We start from the raw sequence: 23097 nt of genomic DNA, 5'->3' as shown, positions 1-23097 counted from the left end.
TTTATTTTGGGTTGACTTTTCTTATCAACACTTGCTAAGGTTATTAAACTTTTTTTTTTTTTTGGGAAAACTAGGGTTATTAAACTATTAATAATATATTTAATATTAACAAATAAATATAGTAATATATAGAGAGGGTGTGGTGTGATCCTGTGCGGTGCGGTTTGTGCGGTTTTCTTATTATAAAACTGCAAACTGCATTGCACCATGCGATGCTGTGCACTATTACTTGCAGTGCGGTTATGCCATGTTGCAGGCAATTTTAGTGCGGTTTGGTGAACACCTCTTACAACTAAAGATAAAAATTTGGAATTAAAAAGGAATTATATGATCTTCATTGATTATACTGCAAGAACAATGTCTAATATGAGATGTTGCCTTATTGCCATAATTAATGAGCTATACAAATGACATCTTTGGTTTTTTTTTTTTTTTTTTTTTTTTTTTTTTTTTTTAATGAAATTCTTTGGTATTGTATTGATCTAGAAAAGTTTCATGAAATAATGAATTTTTTTATATACATTTTTGTACCTTGTGAATTCTGCCCTTCTTGAGGGTTGGGTGCTTGTCTAATGTCAACCTCGACCCTAGATTGGAGGCTGAATTAGTGTGAGCCAACTGGATTTCAGGCTTAAAAGAATTTTTTTTTTTTTTTTTTTTGATTGAGTTTATATATATACAATGAAAGAGGGAGAGTTGAATCATGGATATTTCTTTTAGAAAGAGTAGGAGGTATCAATTGAGATGGCTCTTAACCTAATTAAATCCTAATGTGTCCAAAGTTCAAAATAAACAAAACACACTTAACCAAAAACCTTTCAGTAAGCAGGCTCATGCACTACAATCTTTTATTTTTGAATGCCAAAAAGTATCAAGGAAAATATCTCCAAAAAAGAGAATCAAGGGCAATAAAAGACTTCAAACTCTTGTACTACAATTGATTCTTGTTCTTTACATATATCATATTTATTCTTGAATCATACTTAAATTAATCAACTATTAAATACTTATGTAATTAGAAAAAGACAAAGATTAATTAATTGTAAGTATCATCAAGACATGGATATTGTTGTTGTTATTATCTTATGGCAAGGGCAGAGCTTGGTCGATTGGGGGGGGGGGGGGGGATTACCCCCTGGCTCCACCCAAACCCCCATTTTTTTTATAGTATACATATGACAATCATATATTTTGAACTTTATGTGGTTCAAGTTGAATTTTTGTTAATGTTTTGCATTGTTGGAGAAAGAAATCTAAGATCATGTTATTTTCAAATTATGTTCCAAAGTGATTAATACATATACATACATTTTTGTATCAATACAAATACACACGCACTCACGTGCGCATGCACACACACACACACACAATAAAAGTAAAACATAAGAAATAAACGTTTTAAACTTTAATTGAAGAGAAAGAATATTACCTTTCAAAAGTGTTGAACTTTCTTTTTTTATGTTATGAATTTTTTTGCATAAGAAAATGAGTAAGTAATAAAATTTGGAAACAATAATATAACAAAATCCATAATTTTATATCAATTTCATATTAAACTCTAAAGTTCATGCACATTGTTTGCTAATAGGCCTGTCCACAGGTGGGGTTGGGTTGGTTTTGGACCCAAATTGGACTCGACCTGTCGGCGTTGAGTGGAGGGTGGAGGAACCCAAAACTGACCGTTGGCATCAATCGATCGAGTTAGTTTTAGGTGAGGGTGAGTGTTGGTCGGTTCGGTTGGTCGCTGGAATCTGTAAAAATGTTGCCAGAATCTGCATTTTTTTTGCAGGAATTTGCATTTTTTTTTCCGCTAAAAATTGTTGAGATTTGGCCGAATCTAGCTAAATCCCATAACCCTAGTTGAGATCTAGTTGGATTTAGTCAAGATCTTGCTAGGTCGGGTCAAGATTTCGTCAGATCTAGCTTGATTTTGTCGGATTTGGCTTGATTTTTTATAGAGCTCTAATCGAGTTCGGGTTGCTCGGGTTTTGGAGAAGCAAACCCGCCACTTGACCTGCTGACATCGATTCTTGGAATCGGAAACCCACCGTTGACTAATTGGAATTTCGGTTCGAGTTGTAATCGGGTTGACGTCAGGCAGGTTGGTCGGTTTTTCGAGCCATGGTTGGGTCTGGACACCCCTATTTGCTAACATAAAGTACATGCATAATGGTTACTATTTGATTTTAAATTGTAACTGTAAAGACCCAATATGAGTTCCTAGCCCAGCACGTGGATGGATTTAGGCCTAAGAAGCCCAAAACAATGAATTTGTAGAGGAATGGGTTGGAAAACTGGGCTTTAGTTGGTCAAACAACGAGCTAGATAGGTTTGATGACAAAAAGATGAAAATGGACAACTATAAAATGAAGAAAGAACGTCCTCGGCGGAATCCGAGGACAATAGTTCATATATAATACTCTTAGATAACGTTACAAGTTTGATTGCGAATTGCTACAGTATTTATTTTCTCAATTTTCCGATCTCCCATCTTGTTTTCTTCTTCTTCTTTTATACTCTCCACCTTCCACTTGTATGCTAGATGATTAGGGTTGATACTTGTCTCATCAGCACTTCTCATAAGTCCTCAGATAGTAGCTGTTCAGGTATCACTTTTACATTAATGCGGCCAGGGGATTAGCTGCAGTGCATTTAATGCGGAGGTAGCAGCTTTCTCCCCAAATATTTTGAGGCTCATCCTTATCTTATATCTCTGCAGTGGTTGTCCACCCCAACTAAATTTCAGGATTTGTCATCCTTATTGTCAAACCACCTTCCAGGACCTCGGCCAAGTTCGGCCGAGGAAGTTTTCATCCTCGGCACACTCTCCAGAGCCATTATGACCAAACCCCACATTTTATTTATCAGCGCAATCTCCTCTGACGAAGACATCTCTTCCTCGGGTAAATCCTCGTTCTCGGCTTGGGCCATTGGCCCAATACATGAATAAATAATGAACTTCTGGGCCCAAGGGCCCTATAGTAACAATTTAATCATTTTATGAGTAACAAAACCAACATAAACTGTACTAAGTTTAACTAATTAATAAAAGTCATTGCATGAGAATTATAAGTGGAATTGCGTGCATAAATGGTTACTGTATGGTGTAGAAATTCGAGGCCCAATTAATGATTGGGCTTGGATCAAGGCCACTAAAATTCATTTGTAAATATGGGTTTATGGACCAACACTTGGACTCCTAAATGATAGACTATGTCAAAAAAAGAAAGTAAATGCAGAAAGATTAGATTTAACTAGGTTGATTAAGGGAAAATAGTTAAATTTATCTTTCCACAGAATGGTCGAGGAGCCTTTTACACTTGATGGATTACAAAGGTAAGTATTTTCTTTCTAGAATTGAGGATTTGATCTTTGTTCACTAGGGATCCACCTTTAGGATACTTATCCCATCCTCCCTTTTGAGGCCATGCTAAGTAGATTATAGGCTGTGCTAGCATTGTTCAAGTGTCATTCAGCCATTAATGTGGCTGGTATGATTGGTGCAGTGTATTCAATGTGGAGGTGATGAATGCTTTTTTGGAAAGCTTCCCTTCCTCCTTATCCATACTAGTTACTATTGCCTCCCTCAGCTCCCATATTCTGGCCTCGTATGGTCTCCATCTCACTTTTCTCGCGTGGTCCTTATTCGAGAGTCTTCCTCGAGCTATCCAACTCTTCGACAAAATGCCCCTTTTTCTGGGTCATTTAGGCCTATTTGGATCAAGTTGATTATCACTTGGGCCTTCATACTCCTCATACCAGGCCCAATAACACTAGTACTCTTAGCCTCTCACAGTTACTATTTGGTTTCAAATTGTAATAATTTAATAATTTTATAAGTAACAAAACTGACATAAGCTGTACTTGAGATTTTTACCTAATTAATAAAAGTTATTGCATGAGAATTATAAGTGGCATTTTGAATATTAAATAATTACAACATGATTTTTATTAATATATAAAAATCCTAACAAATAAAAAAATATAATAAATATGCTATTTTTAACGGATTTTCTAACATAAAATACTGCTTTATATTGGCATAAGCATCATTTTATTATTATGATTGTTCTTAAGTATTTTATAGATGTGTTCGCGTTGTGTTCGTGTGTTATGTACTTGTTTCTATATATGTCTGTAAATGTATGGAGATACGTATATTAATTATAAATTTTACTCTTTGGAGTCAAATCTTGACTTCGTCACTAATTATAGGTTATTATTATTATTATTAACCTTTTATTTTTTTGTCAAGAGGAATTAGGGACACAATTTTTTTTTTCTTTCTTTTCTTGAGAAACATGATGTCTGGTATTGTTAGCAAAGAAAAAGTGATTAGTTTATGTAAAAACGATTGTTCACGGCTCATAATTGATCACTTTAACAAGATGTGACAACAAATGTAGCAAGTGACATAATCCTAAAAGTACTCTTTTTTTAATGTGCTACTTTGCATGTTAAGTTGTTACGATTTTACAAGTAAGGACCATGTGTTTAAAAGTCAACCGACTAGGTCCAATGAGTTAGAAGTTTTTTAACGTTATTTATCATTGGCATTGTTGTACCGTTATTCTTATTTTTTATCATCATGCAAAGGCACAAACATTTCAACTCCTATTTCCACGAGTATTGCCTTGTATATAGACTTATTTGGAAATCAAAAAGTTCACGACTACCATCAAAACCAGTTTTTGTTGTCTATTGCACAAAACCACGTGACCTCTATCACTATTACTCATAGTCAAACCACCACTTTTGAATTTTGATTCTTTAACTCCATGAAAATTCAAGGTTTTTATTTTTATTTTTAAATTTTTTTATAGTTGATAATTTTAAGTCATAAAAATTATCAATTTGTAAGAGGGTATGTTTAGATGTATATCATATGTTTAAAATAAATTCATATATTTATATATACTCATTTAGTAATCGCAACATCATAAATTGAACTGTACTTTTTTATTTTTAGAAGGAAATTGAACTATACTTTTTAAATGAAAACCAATGCTTTTAACCATTGCTAATCAAAATTTCCAATTTATTATCACTACAATATAATGTACACATACCTCATTACAATATAATTATCAAGAAAACAAAATCTGTTAAAAGAAATATTTATGAACTAAAATAAAAAAGTTAAAATTCTAAATAGAGAAATTCACAAAAACTATAAATCTCGAGAATTTATCAAAACCCGCAAATACTAAATTTCTATGTAATGAATAGTTGAACACATCCTTAATCCTCAATTAATGTGATTTTTGTTAAGGAATAATTAACATCAACAATTGCTTATATTGTTACAAATCACACAATCATTTCACTCTTTTTTTGTTTTTTTTTTTTGTTTTTAATCAAATGGAATAATAACACACAATCATTTCTCTTACTACATATGACCTTAAAATATACAAAAAAAAAATACATATGATTTGGTAGTATAAACTTGAAGCTGGATTTCATTTAAGCCGGCTCAACACTTTTAGTGTTATTCCCAAAATACCCCTACTTAAAAAGCAGCTAAAAAATCAGAAAGAAAACAAAACATGGGCAAAAACGGCAATTCGGACACAGCCCAAATTCATTGCCGATCAAAACACAGGGTGCTTCGTCCTCCATGGCTTGTTTGTACGAACCTTCGATTTCGAGCTCCAACTCATAAAACAAACCTCAAAAATACCAAATTCGAAACCTAAATGAACTCTTAAATTTTCCCTAAATCTCTCAATCGTAGCGAGCACCTACACTGATACTACAATTCGAAAGGTATACAATTTTCTTTTTTATTTTTTTTAAAAATTTTCTAAAATTTTTAAAAAAATCTATGCTGATTTAATTTCTAGGGTTTTATTTTTTGTGGTTTGCTCTAAGTTTTTATTTTTTTTTTATTTTTGGGTAATTGAAGATGGATTTTGGTTTCCTTTTCTGGGTTTTTGCTTGTGATTCAACTTCTAGGGTTTCCTTTTTTGTTTGCGATTTTTCTCTTAGGTTATGTTTGATGAACTGAGATTGAGACAAAAATCGAATAATTAAGAAGAAACAGTAATTTTAAGCTTATAGTAGCCAAATTTATGTGTCAGTCTATTTAATTTGTGTGTGTGTGTGTGTGTTTTATTATTATTTAAATTAAATTAAATTAGAATGATATAATAGAGGATAATTTATGTTGTGTCATTGGTGGAAAATTTAATGGTGAATAATTTAACTGAGAAAGTGAACTTCAGAGAAATACCAGACAAAAAAAAAAGAGTGGGTTTAAAAAAAAAAAAAAAAAAAAATTTTATACAGGGGAATGTAATTTGAAAAAAATTGTTACCCCTACTGGCTGGTATTTACAGAAAGTTATTCAAGTGATTTTGGGAAAGTTGCTGTTGAAATTAATGTATCAATGGTGGTCATTTTGGACACGGATTGTCTTCATTCCAAGTGAAATGGAGACTCCATTTTTTTGTTCACACACACACACACACACACACACACACACACATATTTATATATAATTTGTTTCTTTCTAATTGTGTCTAACAGTGTGCATGCTGTTACGTCATTTAAAAATTGATGACGTTTAAATGTGGTGGTCTAGATACGTGTTTAGATTTGTAATATTTAATTTGAAACCGTGAAGTAGATCCATATGAAATGGAGAGGATCTTAATCCAATAATTTTTACCTTAAATTAAAAGAGTATGACCAGCTATGTTAGTCGTGACAGTTTTACCATGTAGGTTTATTTCATGTGCAAGTAAAATTTCAGCCATTGTTTGGGTGCGGGCAATATCATATATGTCCCTTTTAAAATTTTATTTTTTATTTTTTTATATAAACTTAGTTTACTAACTACTCTATTTAAGAAAGCCATTTTGCTTTTCTGCCCATTTTAGGATAAAGTGTAATTTTGACAAATCTAAAAGTTTATATGATGTCATGTCATCTAAAATCTCAATCGACTAACTAAAGGATAATAACTGATCTTAAATGATGTTGCATTATTTACATCTTTAGTATTGTGACAGCTAAGTCTTCATCGTAAAATGGAATCCATTAATTTCACAAGTAAATGGAGAAGATCCTTATTCCTGAGTATAAGCAAAGTTGGATTTTTTTGTGACTGATATTAATCAAATGCACAATTGTTTGTTATTCTTGCTCTCTCTATGCAGTCCTTACTCAGGAGGGGGCATGGGTTGTAAATTGGCAATGTTATTTATTATAAAACAGTTCAAGGTTGGAGTCCAGGTTGTTGATTCACTTTGTTGTTAATGCAGCATGTAAGTCCTTGTGTCTGAACTTGATTATGTATTATGTTACTTATAAAAAAGGATTATATTAGTCTTAATTAAAATTTATAATTATGACAACCCATTGCATTAATGATTGAACACTTCTCTGTGTGTAATTTTAGCAGGGGCTAGTTACTTAAGTTTTCAAGGAAGATTGTAATTTCATGTCACTTTTTTCTTGTTCCTCACTAAGGATAAGGAAAATATTAGGATATTGATACTTGGTTTTTGACCAGTAGCTTGTTAATTTTTTTTTTTCTCCTAAAGATATGTTGGCTTACTTTGATTGGCAAAATCTTCAAACAAGCTTGCAAAGACTAGGAAATCACTGGAGCATAAACATTCTGATCCTAATTGATAATTTTGGGAGATACTTAGATTATGAGGCTTTGCATTTCATGGATACTAGTTAGTTAGAACAATGGAGAGATGCAATTAAATTTCCTTGACCAAGGAAATGACATGCTTCAAGAAAAAAGTGTATAGCAAAGAGTGTAACCCCAAGTGATAGCATAATTGACTGGGGACCACGCCTCATGAAGCAGAGGTCATTAGTTCGAATCTCCCCTTTCTCCTCTCCTTGGGACTAAATCTTACTTATCAAAAAGCATAGAGTGTGTTGAGACGAACAAGTGGCAGTACAAGAAAATATAAAAGAAATGAATTTGTAGAAGCTAGAGGTAACACCAACTGAAACAAATTAATAAATAGCAGTTTCGTTTTGTGGGGGCTTCATCCATCCACTTTATCGACAAAGTTGTTCATCTGTACAAAAAAAATCTTTTCTCTATGGAGGGTATTGTAGTACCTTCTGTTTTGGATCTCAAAAGTGTGAAAATGGGTGAATATTATAGATTTTAAAGTTCTATAGTTTATGCATATTGGTTTATTTTATTGTGTGTATCCACAAAGAGATGCGCACATGTGCATGCTCAAACATGTTTTGTCATGAACTATTAGTGATTTGTCTGGACCTTCAATCTACTTGTAATTTCAAGTTATATATATGTTACAAGCATTAAGAAACATAGGATGTGAAGCCCCTACATATGTTATGTAATTTGCATATTTGGTTTCTCCATTGCAGGAGAACTGTCTGGATCAGCTGGTCATTGTTAGTAGCATAAATTCAGCCTTTATGTGCTATATTATCTCAAATTTGTCATGCACCACTGTGTTTTCTGGGTTTGTGACACAGTGGATGTGTGGAAATTAATGCAATGGCAACATCTAGCAAATTTGATTTGCCTTCTAGTAGCCCGGATAGACCATTATACACCAGTGGGCAGCGTGGATCCCACATAGCTGCTCAATTGGATAGGTCGAGCAGCTTTCGTGAGAGCATGGAGAATCCAATTCTGTCTTCTCTTCCAAACATGTCTAGAAGCAGTTCCACAGTGACACAAGGAGATGTGCTGAACTTCTTCCAATGCATGCGTTTTGATCCGAAGACAGTGGTTGCAGATTATAAGTCTATGCGCCAAGTGGAGTTTAAACGACATGTTAGTGTTGCACTTGGCATTTCACCAGATGATTCTCCATCTGCTTATTCGAAAGGCAAGCTGCTACCATTAGCAGACGAAATCAAACGAGCAAAGGCTGGTCTTCGTGAATGCTCTGTCAAGGCGAGGTAGTTTTTATTTACTTTGCATTTTAGATTGGAGTTGTAACTAGTTATAACATTGTAATATTTAACAGGGAACGTATGAAAATTTTCAATGAAGCCTTATCTGTATTTAACAAATTTTTCCCAAGCATACCATCAAAGAAGAGATCTCGATCAGATGGTTTCTCTAATGACCGGTCTAGTGTGTTATCAAATGATCGGTCAGTCTTGGGGACAAATGTAGGTAAGATTGGAATTCAGAGTCATGCCATTGCCAGTGGTTTTGAACTTGAGCAGCAAAAACCTGAAGAAAGGACTAAAAATGCTGTCCCAAACAAGCGCACTCGAACTTCTTTGCTGGATGTGAGGGTATGTTACTTTGGATGAATGTCTCATTTAATTAACTTGCAACAATTATTATAATTATCATATTGGTTTTTGGATTATTTTTGGGTAAAACTACACAATACCTTAGGTGTAGTACATTAGGTTTCCCAATTAAATTCAAACACATTTATGAGTTGAATTTAATTGTCCTTTGAAAAGATAACACTATTTTTGTTTTATAGGTCAATGCAATCATGTGTTTGAATTCAATTGGGGAATCTAATCTACCACACTTACGGAACTGTACCTAAGTTTTTCCTTATTAGTTTTTGATTTCTGTTTGTTGCTGCCTTTTGACGATCACCATATGACGTTATAGTTCTTGTGGATAACATGATTTTTTATGTTTATGCATAATTTTTAGTACCTTACAATACTTGATACATATTGTTTTGAGTGAAAAAGTACTGTATCATTGATATTTATCGAACATGCTCATGAATTGTACTATACATTGTATGAATTGTGTCATATTGTAAAATCGCACAATACATAGCTATGTGGGCTTAAATTGAGTTTTTTGTTAAGATTTATGCTTTAATTCAAGTCAACAAGTTGTTAGACTTGTTTTTAACATAAAATTATTGGGCTATTTGATTGAGCATAATAAAAATTTGGACTACTCACTTGACACTTCACTTTCATATTTGCATTTCTGTTCCATGAATAAGGTATTAAATGAAAATATAATTAGTATTTATTTTTGTTATATCTTATGTTTGTTATAAGTTTCGAAGGAGTGGAATGGTCTTACTTTTGAAGATAGGGAGAGCTCCTTGGATCATTTGAAGGATTTGTTTGCTCTTACTCTTTTTGATTGGTCTCGGATTTGGGGTTTCACATATTGTTCTTCTATTTTAAAGTTCTAAGTTTCTCTAAGATTTTCATTTTGAGTTGTCTGTTAAGAAGCTAGAATGCCTTGATATAAAAATAATAATTAAAACAAAAGAAAATGAAAAAATAGTAAATGTTGATGATAAGGAAGAAAATGTCAATGAAGAAATAACTTTGCAAAATGATGAACATGATGATAACATTGAATTAGATGGAATTGATTGGGAAAGATGACGAATATGATGAGAAAAAAATGATAATTTTGGCTCATATGTTATATATTACAAATCAATTTGAACATGGATGTTATAAACGCATTTTAAATTGATTTGTTTAGTTAGCTTTGCTAAATATTATTACATAATTAATGATTAAATTAGTCATTAGTTGAATATATTAGAAATTTATAATGAATATACCTTTTATATATATATTTATACTTTTTTTAGGTGTTTGTGTATCTTACGATACAAGATATGATACATGAAAAAAATAAAATAAAACAAAACAAAACTGATTCATAATATGATTCACATTTTGACAACTGTGTTTATGTATATACATTGCTGCCATGTAATGTGAAAGCTCTCTTTCAGTTAAATTTTCCCTTTACAGTTATTACTTAGTTTGAAATTTTTTTCTTCTTGTCTAGATTGTGTGAGACGATATGGTATTTATTGTTGTTTATATGTTTTTATTCATTTCAGTTCTAGCAGGTAACTTATTTACTTTGTAGTTTCTTACATTATATGTATATGTGTTTGTGCACCTGTTCAGGTTATTGTTCTTATATTATATTATGCATTTGGTGGCATGCTGGATTTTCTTGCTCTATATGTTTTTATTTGGTCTACCTAAATTTTTGTGTGACATGCCCATTGCCTGAGTTATTATTCCTCTAAGAGGTGTCTGACATAGACTCTGATAAATCTAGATGGATGTGCAGAGTAATGCCATTGTCAGGCCATCTGGGGCTATAGATAGGGACAGAGAAATGCTAAGGCTTGCAAATAGTGGTGCAGTTCAGGCTGAGGATCGATCATTAAATATTGGTGTCGATTGGGAAAAGACAAAAATGAAGAAGAAGCGTTCTGGTATTAAGCCAGATGTTTCTCCAGGTACAACGTCAACTAAACCAATTGATGGCTACCGGGAACCTAAACAGGGAATACAGCAAAGACCTGTTGCTGATGCCCGGTCGAGGTTGAGTAATGAATCCCATGGTTTCAGGTTTGACTTCTTACTAGTATTCATACATCTCATAGTGACTATTCTAATAATAGCATCTATTAAAAGTACCCACTTGGCAATGCAGGTTCTTTTAGTTGCCATTTTGTTGTAGTTTTTTATTTATTTATTTTTTCCCTGAGAGAAACTTGATAACAATTAGCACTTTGTAGGATACAGGTGTCCTCTGTAATCATTAAGAGCCTTTACTGAATAGCATAAAAACTAAAGAATGCTGTTGATGGCTGATAAACTTGGGTCCATATGTTGAAGCCTCCACTTAAAAAATATTGTGGGGGTAGATATGATTGTTGATAAAGATGATGTTCCTTATACTGTAATTGCATTGTTTCTCTCTTCTATTATCTTTTTTTTCCTTTCTGCGTATTCCCCATTAAATAGTATGTACTCTTATTCTTCTTAGGAGATCTAAACTTTTAAAAGGGGTAGAGTTTCTGCTTTATGCATCTGAGGTTTTTACACCATGTAGGTTTAGTTGGATGTTATTCTTAATTTTTATGGTTTAAGAGATAGGTTTACTGCTAACATTGAGAGTAGTAAGGAAGTACAAATTAGCATCTTTTTAAAGTAGTAATGTATTAACTAGGCAAGAGGGCAAGTAAAGACACGCATAAATGGTAAATTTTTTTTTTTGGGTTTCATTCTTTTATATTCAAATTCATTTATTATTTTTTCTGTGTCATCATTCAATGCTGTATTATCCTTATATAGGCTACACTCAAGGTAAAAAGTTAAGGAAAACACCTCAATGTGTGATATTAATGGTTAGTAAACCTTTGGTTTCACCTCATTGCATTAGGCACGCAACTATTGCCTTATGGATGCATATTTGGTTTATAGGACTCAAAGTTTAATGAAGTCCAGGAAAATATATTTGCAATTTTGAACTTACAATATTCATTTTTATATTTCAAAATATCCAGAAACTGACACTTTGTCTATTATATCATATTCACATACTGCTTAAAAGGTGAAAGCACTTGATGCTAAGGATACAAATCTCTGTTTAGATATTGTGTAATTTCTTTTTTGGCCTAGCAATGCTGATTGGTTAACTTTCTGCAAGTTTTAATTAGAATCAAGCCCATAAATTGAATTGTGAAGAATGAAAGAGTACTTTTCTTTAGGATTTAGCCTTGTAGTATAGATGGGAAAAGGCTACCCTAACTCAAAGAATTAAGTAAGTGTAGGGGAAACTTAGATGTTAGGGCATCTGTTTCAAGTGACATTTCTTTGAACATTTAAGTCTTTTTTTTGGGGGGAGGAATTGACTGTCATTTTATGAAACAAACTTTAATTAATTTTAATTTTAATAATTATCATTTATAACTCTTTTTTTTTTGGTAAGTTTTATCATTAATAATTCTTTATTTGAGAGGTAATATTGAAATGTGTCTTTATATAGGCCAGGAGTCCCTAATGGAGTTGTTGGAGTTGGAAAATCAGATGGTAACTCTCAACAGACTGGCTTTGGCATGCGTTCATCTGTCCCTAGGACCGATGCCGACAATAGTTCCCTGATCAATGATAGGAGAGATCGTCCTATTGGTTCAGATAAGGAAAGGGTGAACATTAGAGCTATTAATAAGTATGTGCATCCTTATTTTCTTGAGTTTTGGTCACTTTGTCTTCTTGACCATATTATAATTGCAATTGTTTCTTATGAAAATTATTTTCTTCTTTGGAGGCTTGTGTTCCATTATTTTCTGTTGGAGGAGCCTTTAGTTTGATATTGAAAGCCCCCTTTTCTCTGACTCTTTTGTTTTTTGTTTTTCTTAATAATAATTTTCATTTTCCTTGTGTTGTGCAATGCTCAGGACAAATGTTCGTGATGATTTCAATTCAGCTAGTCCTACTTCAAACACGAAAATGAATGCATCTGTTCGGGCTCCAAGATCAGGTTCTGGTGTTGCACCAAAGTTGTCCCCTGTTGTCCAGAGAGCGAATGTTCCTAATGACTGGGAACTATCTAATTGCACAAACAAGCCCCCTGCTGCTGTTGGATCCAATAATCGCAAACGAATGGCCTCAACACAGTCTTCATCCCCACCTGTTGCCCATTGGGCTGGCCAGAGGCCACAGAAGATCTCCCGTACTGCAAGAAGAAAAAATCTTGTTCCTATTGTTTCAAGTAATGATGAAACTCCTGCTCTGGATACTGGATCTGATGTTGTTGGTAATGACATTGGGTTGGGATTTGCCAGACGCATGCCTGGCAGTTCTCCTCAACAAGTGAAATTAAAAGGTGAAACCTTGTCTTCAGCCGCCTTATCTGAAAGTGAGGAGTCAGGGGCTGTGGAAACTAAATCCAGGGATAAGTGCAAAAAGTCTGATGAGATAGATGAGAAGGTTGGGCAGAATGTACAAAAGGTGTCCGCTTTGGTCCTGCCGTCAAGAAAGAACAAGCCAATTACTGGGGAAGAAATTGGAGATAGTGTTCGAAGACAAGGGAGAACTGGGCGTGGTTTTACTTCCACAAGATCTCTCATGCCAATGACAGTTGAGAAGCTTGGTAATGTCGGAACAGCTAAACAGCTTAGGAGTGCCAGGCTTGGTCTTGATAAGACTGAAAGGTTAGACATTTTCATCAAATATCTTTTTTTCTGGTTGTCTAATAAATTTCTCCCAAATTTGTTGTCTAACAATATTGGGCCACTTGGATTGATTTCTAATAGTTTTATGAAATCTTTCATTCAGCAAGGCAGGTCGTCCACCAACTAGGAAACTTTCTGACCGTAAGCCGTATGCTCGTCAAAAGCATACTGCGATCAATGCAGCAGATTTTCTTGGTAGTTGAACTACAACTGTTTAAGAGAACATTTATAAACCCTTAAGTTTCTGTGGTTATTTATTTTTTTTCCTCTTAATCACTTTTGGTTTTATTTTATTTAGTTGGGTCAGATGATGGGCATGAGGAGCTATTGGCTGCGGCAACTGCTGTCATTAATCCTGGTATTGTTCTCACTGAAAATTTTGCATTCGTCTTGTTGCCAAAATACTTGTAGTTGTTGGGTTAATTGATTTGATTGTTGCTGCAGCTCGTGCCTTTTCCAGCTCCTTTTGGAAGCAGATGGAGTCACTTTTTGGATTTATATCTGATGCTGACATTGCTTTCTTAAAGCAACAAGTAATGGCCCACCCTTTCTATTGCTAAATTTTATATCAGATATATAATCATATCTTGCAGACTTTGTTTTCACTGTGTTAAAAAAAAAAAGTGGTATAGGTAAAGTTGGCAGCATAATTGCATTTCATATAACAAGTTATCTCTTTGACTTGGTGGAAACTTATCAGGTTTTCGTGTTTGTTTCTATGATTTATAGGATCAGAAATCCATTTGTTGTTTTAATTAATTAACAAGCAACCTGATATTTACCCTAAAATTAAAATAAGACAAAAAGAAGTAAATTCTTTACATTGTAGTTGCTTTGGCAGATTTACTTGCTCTATTCAGATTTGTGGATGCAGTCTTTGTTAATCATAGGATATTCAAATGACATAAAGAAAAATGGTTATATGCATATAAGTGATTTTGTTTTTGCCAATTTGGAGTTCTTCATGTTTTTCTATCTTGTATTTTACTGTTTTTGTCCTTTTATCTTCTCCCTTCCCATCTTCTTTATTTATTATTATTATTATTTTTTTATAGTTTACTATTTATTCTTTTGTTTATTTGTTTTATTATATGAAGTTGTGTCACTGCACTAAGGTTGTATTATTAAGTCCGTGAGTATCAACTCTTAGAGCCTTGAACCTAATATTGAGAATTGAAACACACTTTTTTTATTCTTTTTATAATGAATTTGAAGCTTACTAGCTACATGTTTAAGTACTTTTTTTTTTAGCCAGTATCATATTTCTTGGTCACTTAAAATTTTTTTAAAAGTTTTTTCGTGTAGTTTGGAGTATAATGTTTTAAAATTTTTGTGGTTTCTGAATAGTGCAAATTAAGGTATGGTCTTTATCTGTCTATCTATATATAGTTCGGAGTGTCGTAGTTTTCTTAGTTAAAATCCTTTCATATTTAAGAGCAATTATAATATTTTATTTATTTTCGTTTAATTTGTCAGGGAAAGCTTGATTACTTGGTTCCTACATCAACCCCAGTTCATTCTAATGTTAATGGCTGCAGTACCGTTCCTAATGGATTTGGGTTTATTGAACATGAGAGAGAGATGGAGCCTGCTACTGAAGCAAGAAGCATCGAACTTCTTTCAGAACAGTTAGTACCAGGTATAGGGGATCATAGTGTGATTCCTTTATATCAGAGACTCATAGCAGCTCTCATTTCCGAGGAGGATTGTAGTAATGGAATTGAAGACCTAAAATTTAGTGCATATGAGATGGATGGAGATTTGGAATCAAATAGTTTGAACCACCAGTCATTAATTAACTTTCAGTTTGCTGGGCCTACTGCTTTTAACGGCTATAGGATAACTGGTAAGATGGAGCACGATGAACCCGAAAGTGATATGGTGGGCTTCCTGAACACAGGGATGAACTCAAACTTTGGTCATTCTCCAAATGGTTTACATTCAGATCAAGCATTGATGCCTAGCATGGGCTGTTCAGAATATCTGTATGATAATATGCATATAAATGAAAAACTTCTCCTGGAGATTCAAAGTATTGGTATTTTTCCAGAACCTGTGGTAAGTCACTTCTACCAGCACTCTAGTACTAATTTTACATTCTCTTTTGTTCCATTAGATGGTGGAGATTTTTTTATTGTTAAATACGATCTCAGAGATTATTTTGACAGTTACATAATTGGCTGCTTATATTTATCAAATGTTTGATTTCTGTATCATTATGAAAAAGAAGTCCCCTTAAGCTTCTACTCTTGTTCTGATATGTCCCCTTGAAGCTTCTGCTCTTTTTCTGATTTTTTGTGTTGTTTGGGGGGGGGTGATGGTGTAGGGGCTATGGGGTTTTATTTTTTCCTAGTTATGCTTGAATGCTTTATATCATGCTCTTTTACCTTTGTTATTGAGGTGTTTTAACTGTAGTATGTTGATTGCATGTTCTTTGTTATTCAGCCTGACATGGCACAGATGGAGGATGAGGGAATCAGTGACGAAATCAGTAGATTAGAAGAGAAGTCCCAAGGACAGGTATTTGATACCTTTTTATTTTTTTTAGGTAAATTTTATCAAGTATTCGAAACAGTCAGGCTCCCCTTGTACACAGGTAGTGTACTAGGGATACCACAATATTTATCGGAAATCACATAGATTAGAAGTTCCTCCAAGGGGGAAAATGAGTGACCACTGAATGCAGCCATCACCATACATAGGTGGTAAGAAAAACTATTTTAGCTCCAAAAATGAATGTTTTACCCCTTCAAAAGTAGGCTGGTTTCTTTCCTGCCAAATAGTCCACATAGCACTTAAGGGAATGACCATCCCATATATCCACAAAACAATGTTGACCAAAACTCCCTTTCTGGCAAGCCTGAAAATTCACTACACTCCTGAGCAAAGCCCAATGTATACCAAACATACAAAATCAAAGAGAGTAAATTGTGCGCAAGCACAATGAAGAAGGAAATGGTCTGTAGTCTCCCCACTGTTCTTGCACATGCAACATCACTCGACAGTACAAATATGAGGCCTCTGGATTATCCGTAGAATTTTCCCCCTAGCTGCTGTCCAAGTGAAAAAAATTACTTTTAGCAGGAACCTTGACTTTCCAAATACTTTTCCACAAAATGTTTTGTGAACTACCAGGAGTAATAGCCTTATAATATGACCTGACTGCAAAAATACCACTCCTAACGGGATCCAGCACATCCGGTCTTCCCTATCCCTAGTAACCTTGGCGGACTTGAGAGGAGCCAAAAATGATTGTAGAATCCCCAACTTCTAATCATGAACAACCCAGATAAACAAAACATCCCAATGCAAAACACCATTAGTCCAGTTCATATGGTCTGTTACAGAAGCCTCTTTATTCTGAGTTATGTGAAATCGTGCCGGAAAGGCCTTCTTAAGAATGACATCCCCACACCATAAGTCTAGCCAAAACTGAATGCGGTAGCCATTACTGACCTCAACCCCAATAAAAGCAGTGAATTTCCCCCACCCATTTTGAATATGTTTCCAAAAGAGACCTTTAAGACCCCTTAAGTCCAACCTCCCAATATATTGCCAAATCTTGTAGCCACCATGGTTTTCCATAATGTATCAATATCCATAGCCCATAGGATACCCACCACAACTTTTTCCCCAGCAAAGCACTGTTAAATCATTCTAGGCTTCGGACCCCCAGTCCACTGTATTGAATTGGCTTATAGATTGTTGTCCAATTCACTTAGGAAAACTTTAGGGTAAGTTGTTGGAGAGTTTACTCTTAAGCAAAATGAAGTTGGAAAATAAACCTTCTTCCTACCGTCCAACTTCCTTTCCATCTTCTCCAGAATTGGGTCCCATATTGCTTTGAATTTATAACTAGTCCCCAATGGTAGTACCAATTATTTCATAGGTAGAGTCAATATCATACAACCAAGAATCTCAGCCAAGCTCTCTGATATTTTTGGAACTTCTCCAGTGGGAACAATTTCGGATTTGCTTAAATTACTTTTTAACCCAAGGAGAGTTTTAAAACACTACAGAACTCCAAATAGCCAATCTCTTCTAGATCATTCCCACACCAAATCACCGTGTCATCTGCAAGCAAGAGATGTGAAATCATTAGAGGCTCACTTTCCCTTCCTCCCCCTGAATAAACCGCCCTTCTACAGCTTTTGAGAGTGTCTTACTCAACACCTCCATCACTAGAACAAATAAAAGTGATGATAGTGGATCACTCTCCTTATTTGAACCTTTGCAAAAGCCTTTATATTCTCTCTTCTTTATTGTGTTCATTTACAACCTCCTGTCCGCTTATGGTTAGTATGGAATAGTCTATGTAGTGGATATACCTATTTTAGTTGAAATTTTTTTCAAGTAAATGTATTTATAATGGGAAAAAAAATGGAGTTGGAAATGGAAAAGGAATATTCATTTCGCATGTATCCTGACATTATTTATAGTTGAACTTTCCATCTTACAATGAGCTAGATTCTTTTTATAAGATTCTCATCATATGAATGTGTTTGTTGATGCGCTAGTTTTCCAAGAAGAAAGACTTGCTAGATAGACTGTTGAAGTCTTCCTCAGCCATGAAAGATCTTCAAGAAAAGTAAGATTTAATGCTTTATTTTCTGAAAATCTTCCATGCTATGTTTAACCTAAGCTTTTGTTCAGCATGGTGTAAACAAAACATTCTATTCTTGTGTAGGGAGTTTGAACAACGTGCCCTTGACAGACTTGTGAGAATGGCCTATGAGAAGTATATGGTAATCTTCTTAATGTTCAGTATTCTGTATCCCCCTCTTTTGTCTTTAATTTGGAATTAGCTCCCATGTTCCTTGTTTGAAAATATTGATATGACTTTGGTGGGGCATAACCAAGAGCTAAAATGACATGGTGAAAAAGGAAAAAGGAAAAAAGATGGACAAAAAAATAAAATAAAATAAAACTGTAGCAAAATTGATATTAGCAGCCCCTAAAGCTTCTTGTAACTACTCCAGTGAGGGCCAGGAAGCAGAGTAGGTGTAATGCTGGACCATACAGAACAAGAAGAGGAAAATAGGAGATGGTAATGGTTTGCGCACCTCAATTCTTCAGGTCCATGTTTGTTAAGTACATAACATCAACAACTGGAAGGGTTTCCTAAAATTATCGACTAAGGATGATCTTATCAGTTTCCATTTGGTGTTTCTTTAGACGGACAATATTGTTGACTACCTCCCCCCCCCCACACCCCCCAACCCAAAAAAAAAAAAAAAACCTCCTTGCTCTCTTCAAGATGAAAATCTCTACTGTTAAGAGATAGAGAGAGAGAGAGAGAGAGAGAGAGAGAGAAGAAGGGGGGGGGGGGTGCATCAATTAAATAATAAAAAAAGGATGGAGAAAGTGAAAAATGCAGTATATTCTAGGTCTCAAGGAACCCTTAAAGTTTAAACCTTGGTATTTAATATTCTGATTTATGATGGCTTTCCTGAATGACTTCTTTTAAGATTTGCTTCAAGTTTGATTGTCATTATAGACGACTATTATTGAAAACCATGTCCACTGAAATGGGTCAAGACCTTATGGTTTTTGTCCAAGTTGTTACCTGTTTCTATTGTTGCTCTTAAGTGGATTTAAATCTAATAATGAGGAATCTTGGGCCAGTATACAAGTGTTAAGCAACTGGATTTTCTTTTTCTTTGTTATTTTTGATAAGATATGGAGCTAAGACCTATGGCCACATTGCCCCATCCTTAATGGTGTGTTTATTTAGAGGGATTTTAGGGAGGATGGAAAATTTAGAAGAGAAAAGTGGAGAGATAGCATTTTAAGTGGTTATTTGGTTGGGAGGGGAGGAGGGAAAATAAGTGGTGGGGCCCGGGTGTTTTCTCCCTGGGCCCACCAAAAAGTTCTCACCAAAATGGGGAGAAAAGCTCAATTTGGGCTGACCAAAATGCCCATGTGCACAGTGCACATGGGTGATGTTCTTGCCTTTTTTTCTTTTTCTTCTTCTTCTGGGCATGTTCTTGCCATTTGCTTTTTTTTTTTTCTTCTGTTTTTTCTACTACTTTTTTTTTTTTGGCTTTTCTTGTACTCCTCAGTATTTTATTTATTTATTTTTTGGTGCTCATCTTGCTTTGACTTGTGCTATTTAAAAAAAAAAGAAGTGTCCATACACAATTTTTTTAATAACAAATTTTTTACTTTTTTTGTTTTATTTAATGGGGGATATAATTGTAAATTTATACCAACTTCATTTTCCATCCTCTCATTTTTCTTCTCAACCAAACAAATAAGTTTTCCATCTCCACTTTTCCATCTTCTCAATCAAACACAAATGAGAGAAAACTAAATTTCTTCTATCCTCTTTCCATTTTCTATACTCCCACTTTTCCTCTCCTCCAACCAAACGGGCCCTAAAAGTCCTAGTTACAAGGCCTACTGGATCATGGTGTATTGCTGGCAGTCTTGTTATAGTTAGGCTTTTCTTAGACTCAATTAAGGAGTGGTACTTGTAAGTTGTAACAAATTTATGAGAAAACTGTATGCGTCAACCAACTTTTAAAAAAAATTTGGCAGTTAAGGTCTGTAAACACATGCTTCCATGGAGGATTTCTTCTTTTGATTCTCTTTAGATATTTTCTGTGGGGTAAATAAAAAAATCTAAAATCTTGCAAATTATAGGAATCGCTGTTTAGTTGCAAAGTTGTTATATCAAATGGAGAGTGTCTCTAAGTTTGCACCAACAGCTTTTGATCCAAAAATTCTGACCATGGTGGATGACTCTATTTAAGCGTGCTCCCTGTCTGCATTGATTTCGGTGTGTGTGTATTTCATTTGTATATTCATCTTGATTTTCATTATATGTTTTTCCTGCAATTTCTTTACTGTTTGCTTTCATGTGTTCTTTCTTTTCTTTCTTTTTTCAATTTAACATAATTCTGATTGAGGGCATCTAGATTGTCTTGGGAAATTATTTTTGCCTCGTCTGATTATCATGTCTGAGGCTATCACATGGTGAAATGCTGCTGGAGTTCTATTTCTGAAAGTTTATTTGCATATGTGGTGGATTGGAATTTAATACAGTTGTTGTTTTATAGACATGTTGGGGTCCTCATGGCACTGGTGGGAAGAGTTCCAGTAACAAAGTGGCCAAGCATGCTGCGATGGCATTTGTTAAACGGACATTAGAACGATGTCATCAATTTGAAGATACAGGAAAGAGTTGCTTCAGTGAGCCCTTATTTAAGGATATGTTTCTTTCTAGGTCTTCCAACCTTAATGGTGCACGTCCATCTGATTCTACCACAGAGGGTGAATCAACCAAACCATATGCCTCCATCCGTTCTATGGAAGGTAGGTTTTCTGGTATTTTCTCTGTTGCCTTATGGGAAAAATAATTGTGATCTGCTTAATGTTCCATATATCTTTGAACATTTATTTTTTACATCCAGTATGATCCCTTGGGAAAAGTTCTTTGTGGGGATTTGCAGTCTTCGGATTTATTCCGTCTTTTTTGTTGTGTTAGTGTGATGTGATTTAGTTGTGGACTGTTATCTTTTGTTTCTTTTGCAGGTTCCTTGAGTTCACAGAAAAGCCCTTCACAATTTAGTCAAAATGCAGACAACCATGATATTAACTCCTTGGATGTGCTTCCACCTGTGAATCACTTATCCGAACAAACTACTAGTAGAGAAGATACATGGTCAAATAGGGTGAAGAAGAGGGAATTATTACTCGATGATGTCGGTGGTACTATAGGTACTTCGAGTTCCCCATCAGGCATTGGTAGTTCTCTATCAAGTAGTGCCAAAGGAAAGAGAAGTGAGAGGGACAGAGATGGAAAGGGACACAGCAGAGAGATCATATCTAGAAATGGGAATACTAAAATTGGTCGGCCAGCTTTATCCAATGTTAAGCTGGAAAGGAAATCTAAAACAAAGCCTAAGAAAACAACTCAGCTATCTGCGTCTGTAAATGGTCTTGTTGGCAAGATGTCAGAGCAACCTAAACCAGCGTTGCCTTCAGTATCAAAGTCAAATGAACTTACTAAGAGTGGCAATGTCAAGGCAAAAAATGAGTTTGGCTTGGAGGTATTGGATGACTCTGAGTCTCTTGATTTATCCCATCTACAATTACCGGGAATGGATGTATTAGGTGTGCCTGATGATCTTGATGATCAGGAGCAGGATCTGGGTTCATGGCTGAACATTGATGAAGATGGTTTGCAAGATGATGACTTCATGGGCCTTGAAATTCCAATGGACGACCTTTCAGATTTAAATATGATAGTTTGAAGTTGCTTTCTTTGTATAGTCTTGTTCATTATACCATTGACAAACAAAACAAAGTTGCTGTTGTCAAGAAATGACCCGTTACAGGGATGGTCATTCGGCTGTCCGGTTCACAATTAGGTTATATAAATTCTTTTGTAGACTCCTGCACAAGTTGATTTTCGAGTGAACCTTTCGGATGTTTTGGATTTTGCTCCTGTATTAAGTTGGTGACTTCGACTGTAAATTTTTGTTCAAGGTACAAGTTAGTATGTCCTAGAAATTATATCTTAGCAAACACTGTATCTGGCTGTAGCTGTCACAAAGGAGAGAACAACGCCTCTTGTACATACATTTTATATTTCTAATAAAATCAGCTTTTTGTTCTATTATCTGCTGGCTGGCTTACTCAAATTTGAGGTATTTCCTTCTTTCCATGCCTTTCTGTTTATGATTCCTTATGGACAATTTGAACCTATTGTCTGTTACTGTCGATGCTGTGGTAATGCATTAATCTCATTCTAGGTTTTGTGCATCAAGGATTTTTCTTTGAGAAAGTAGGATTCATTAAGTAGTGATCTGAATATAATCAAGGTTCAAGTTTTCATCAAACAAATTGGTTTTTGCTCTTTTACTTCATACTTTTGCTGTATTTTCAGGTTTCTGATTTTTTGTAGTCTCTCAGGCTAGCAGATGGTAAGATCTTTCTTACCAATCTTTGTTCTGTTGTTATTCTTTGAAAGTCATACACTGTATATATGGACTGTTAATAAGCTATAATTTTGTGATATTATTTCTTAAGGGTAGGTGGTCATGCTCAGTGGCAGGAAGTCCCATATGCCATTTTAAATGATGATGACTTTAGGGATTTTATTTTTGAACTAAACCTTATGATGATTGCAGGGAGCATG

General features: G+C 34.5%; 1 protein-coding gene across 3 annotated transcripts; it reads left to right on the top strand.

Moving 5' to 3' along the window:
* The first annotated feature begins 5571 nt into the window (after window positions 1-5571).
* On the top strand, window positions 5572-22578 carry LOC115976079. Of its 3 annotated transcripts, XM_031097174.1 has the most exons (16): window positions 5572-5769; window positions 7164-7271; window positions 8371-8913; window positions 8982-9258; window positions 11045-11340; window positions 12764-12946; window positions 13176-13931; window positions 14056-14147; window positions 14251-14310; window positions 14397-14485; window positions 15429-16010; window positions 16398-16472; window positions 18470-18540; window positions 18640-18697; window positions 21014-21269; window positions 21489-22578. In XM_031097174.1, the coding sequence occupies exons 3-16, from the start codon at window positions 8504-8506 to the stop codon at window positions 22208-22210; spliced, it is 3927 nt and encodes a 1308-aa protein (XP_030953034.1). In that variant the 5' UTR covers window positions 5572-5769; window positions 7164-7271; window positions 8371-8503; the 3' UTR covers window positions 22211-22578. The 3 variants fall into 3 exon arrangements, with proteins under 3 accessions (XP_030953034.1, XP_030953035.1, XP_030953033.1); XM_031097175.1 differs by lacking the exon at window positions 7164-7271 and having other exon boundaries at window positions 11057-11340; XM_031097173.1 differs by lacking the exon at window positions 7164-7271.
* The last annotated feature ends 519 nt before the right edge of the window (window positions 22579-23097 follow it).

Source organism: Quercus lobata, chromosome 2 (assembly GCF_001633185.2).
Source record: "Quercus lobata isolate SW786 chromosome 2, ValleyOak3.0 Primary Assembly, whole genome shotgun sequence".
NCBI lineage: Eukaryota > Viridiplantae > Streptophyta > Magnoliopsida > Fagales > Fagaceae > Quercus > Quercus lobata.
This window is presented reverse-complemented; position numbering and strand designations above follow the sequence as displayed.

Excerpts from the sequence above, each read along its gene's own strand:
- LOC115976079 (XM_031097173.1), top strand. The coding sequence starts at position 8,504 with ATGGCAACATCTAGCAAATTTGATTTGCCTTCTAGTAGCCCGGATAGA. Across the intron at positions 8,914-8,981 it reads GAATGCTCTGTCAAGGCGAG|GGAACGTATGAAAATTTTCA; the intron begins GTAGTTTTTATT and ends AATATTTAACAG. Across the intron at positions 11,341-12,763 it reads AATGAATCCCATGGTTTCAG|GCCAGGAGTCCCTAATGGAG; the intron begins GTTTGACTTCTT and ends GTCTTTATATAG.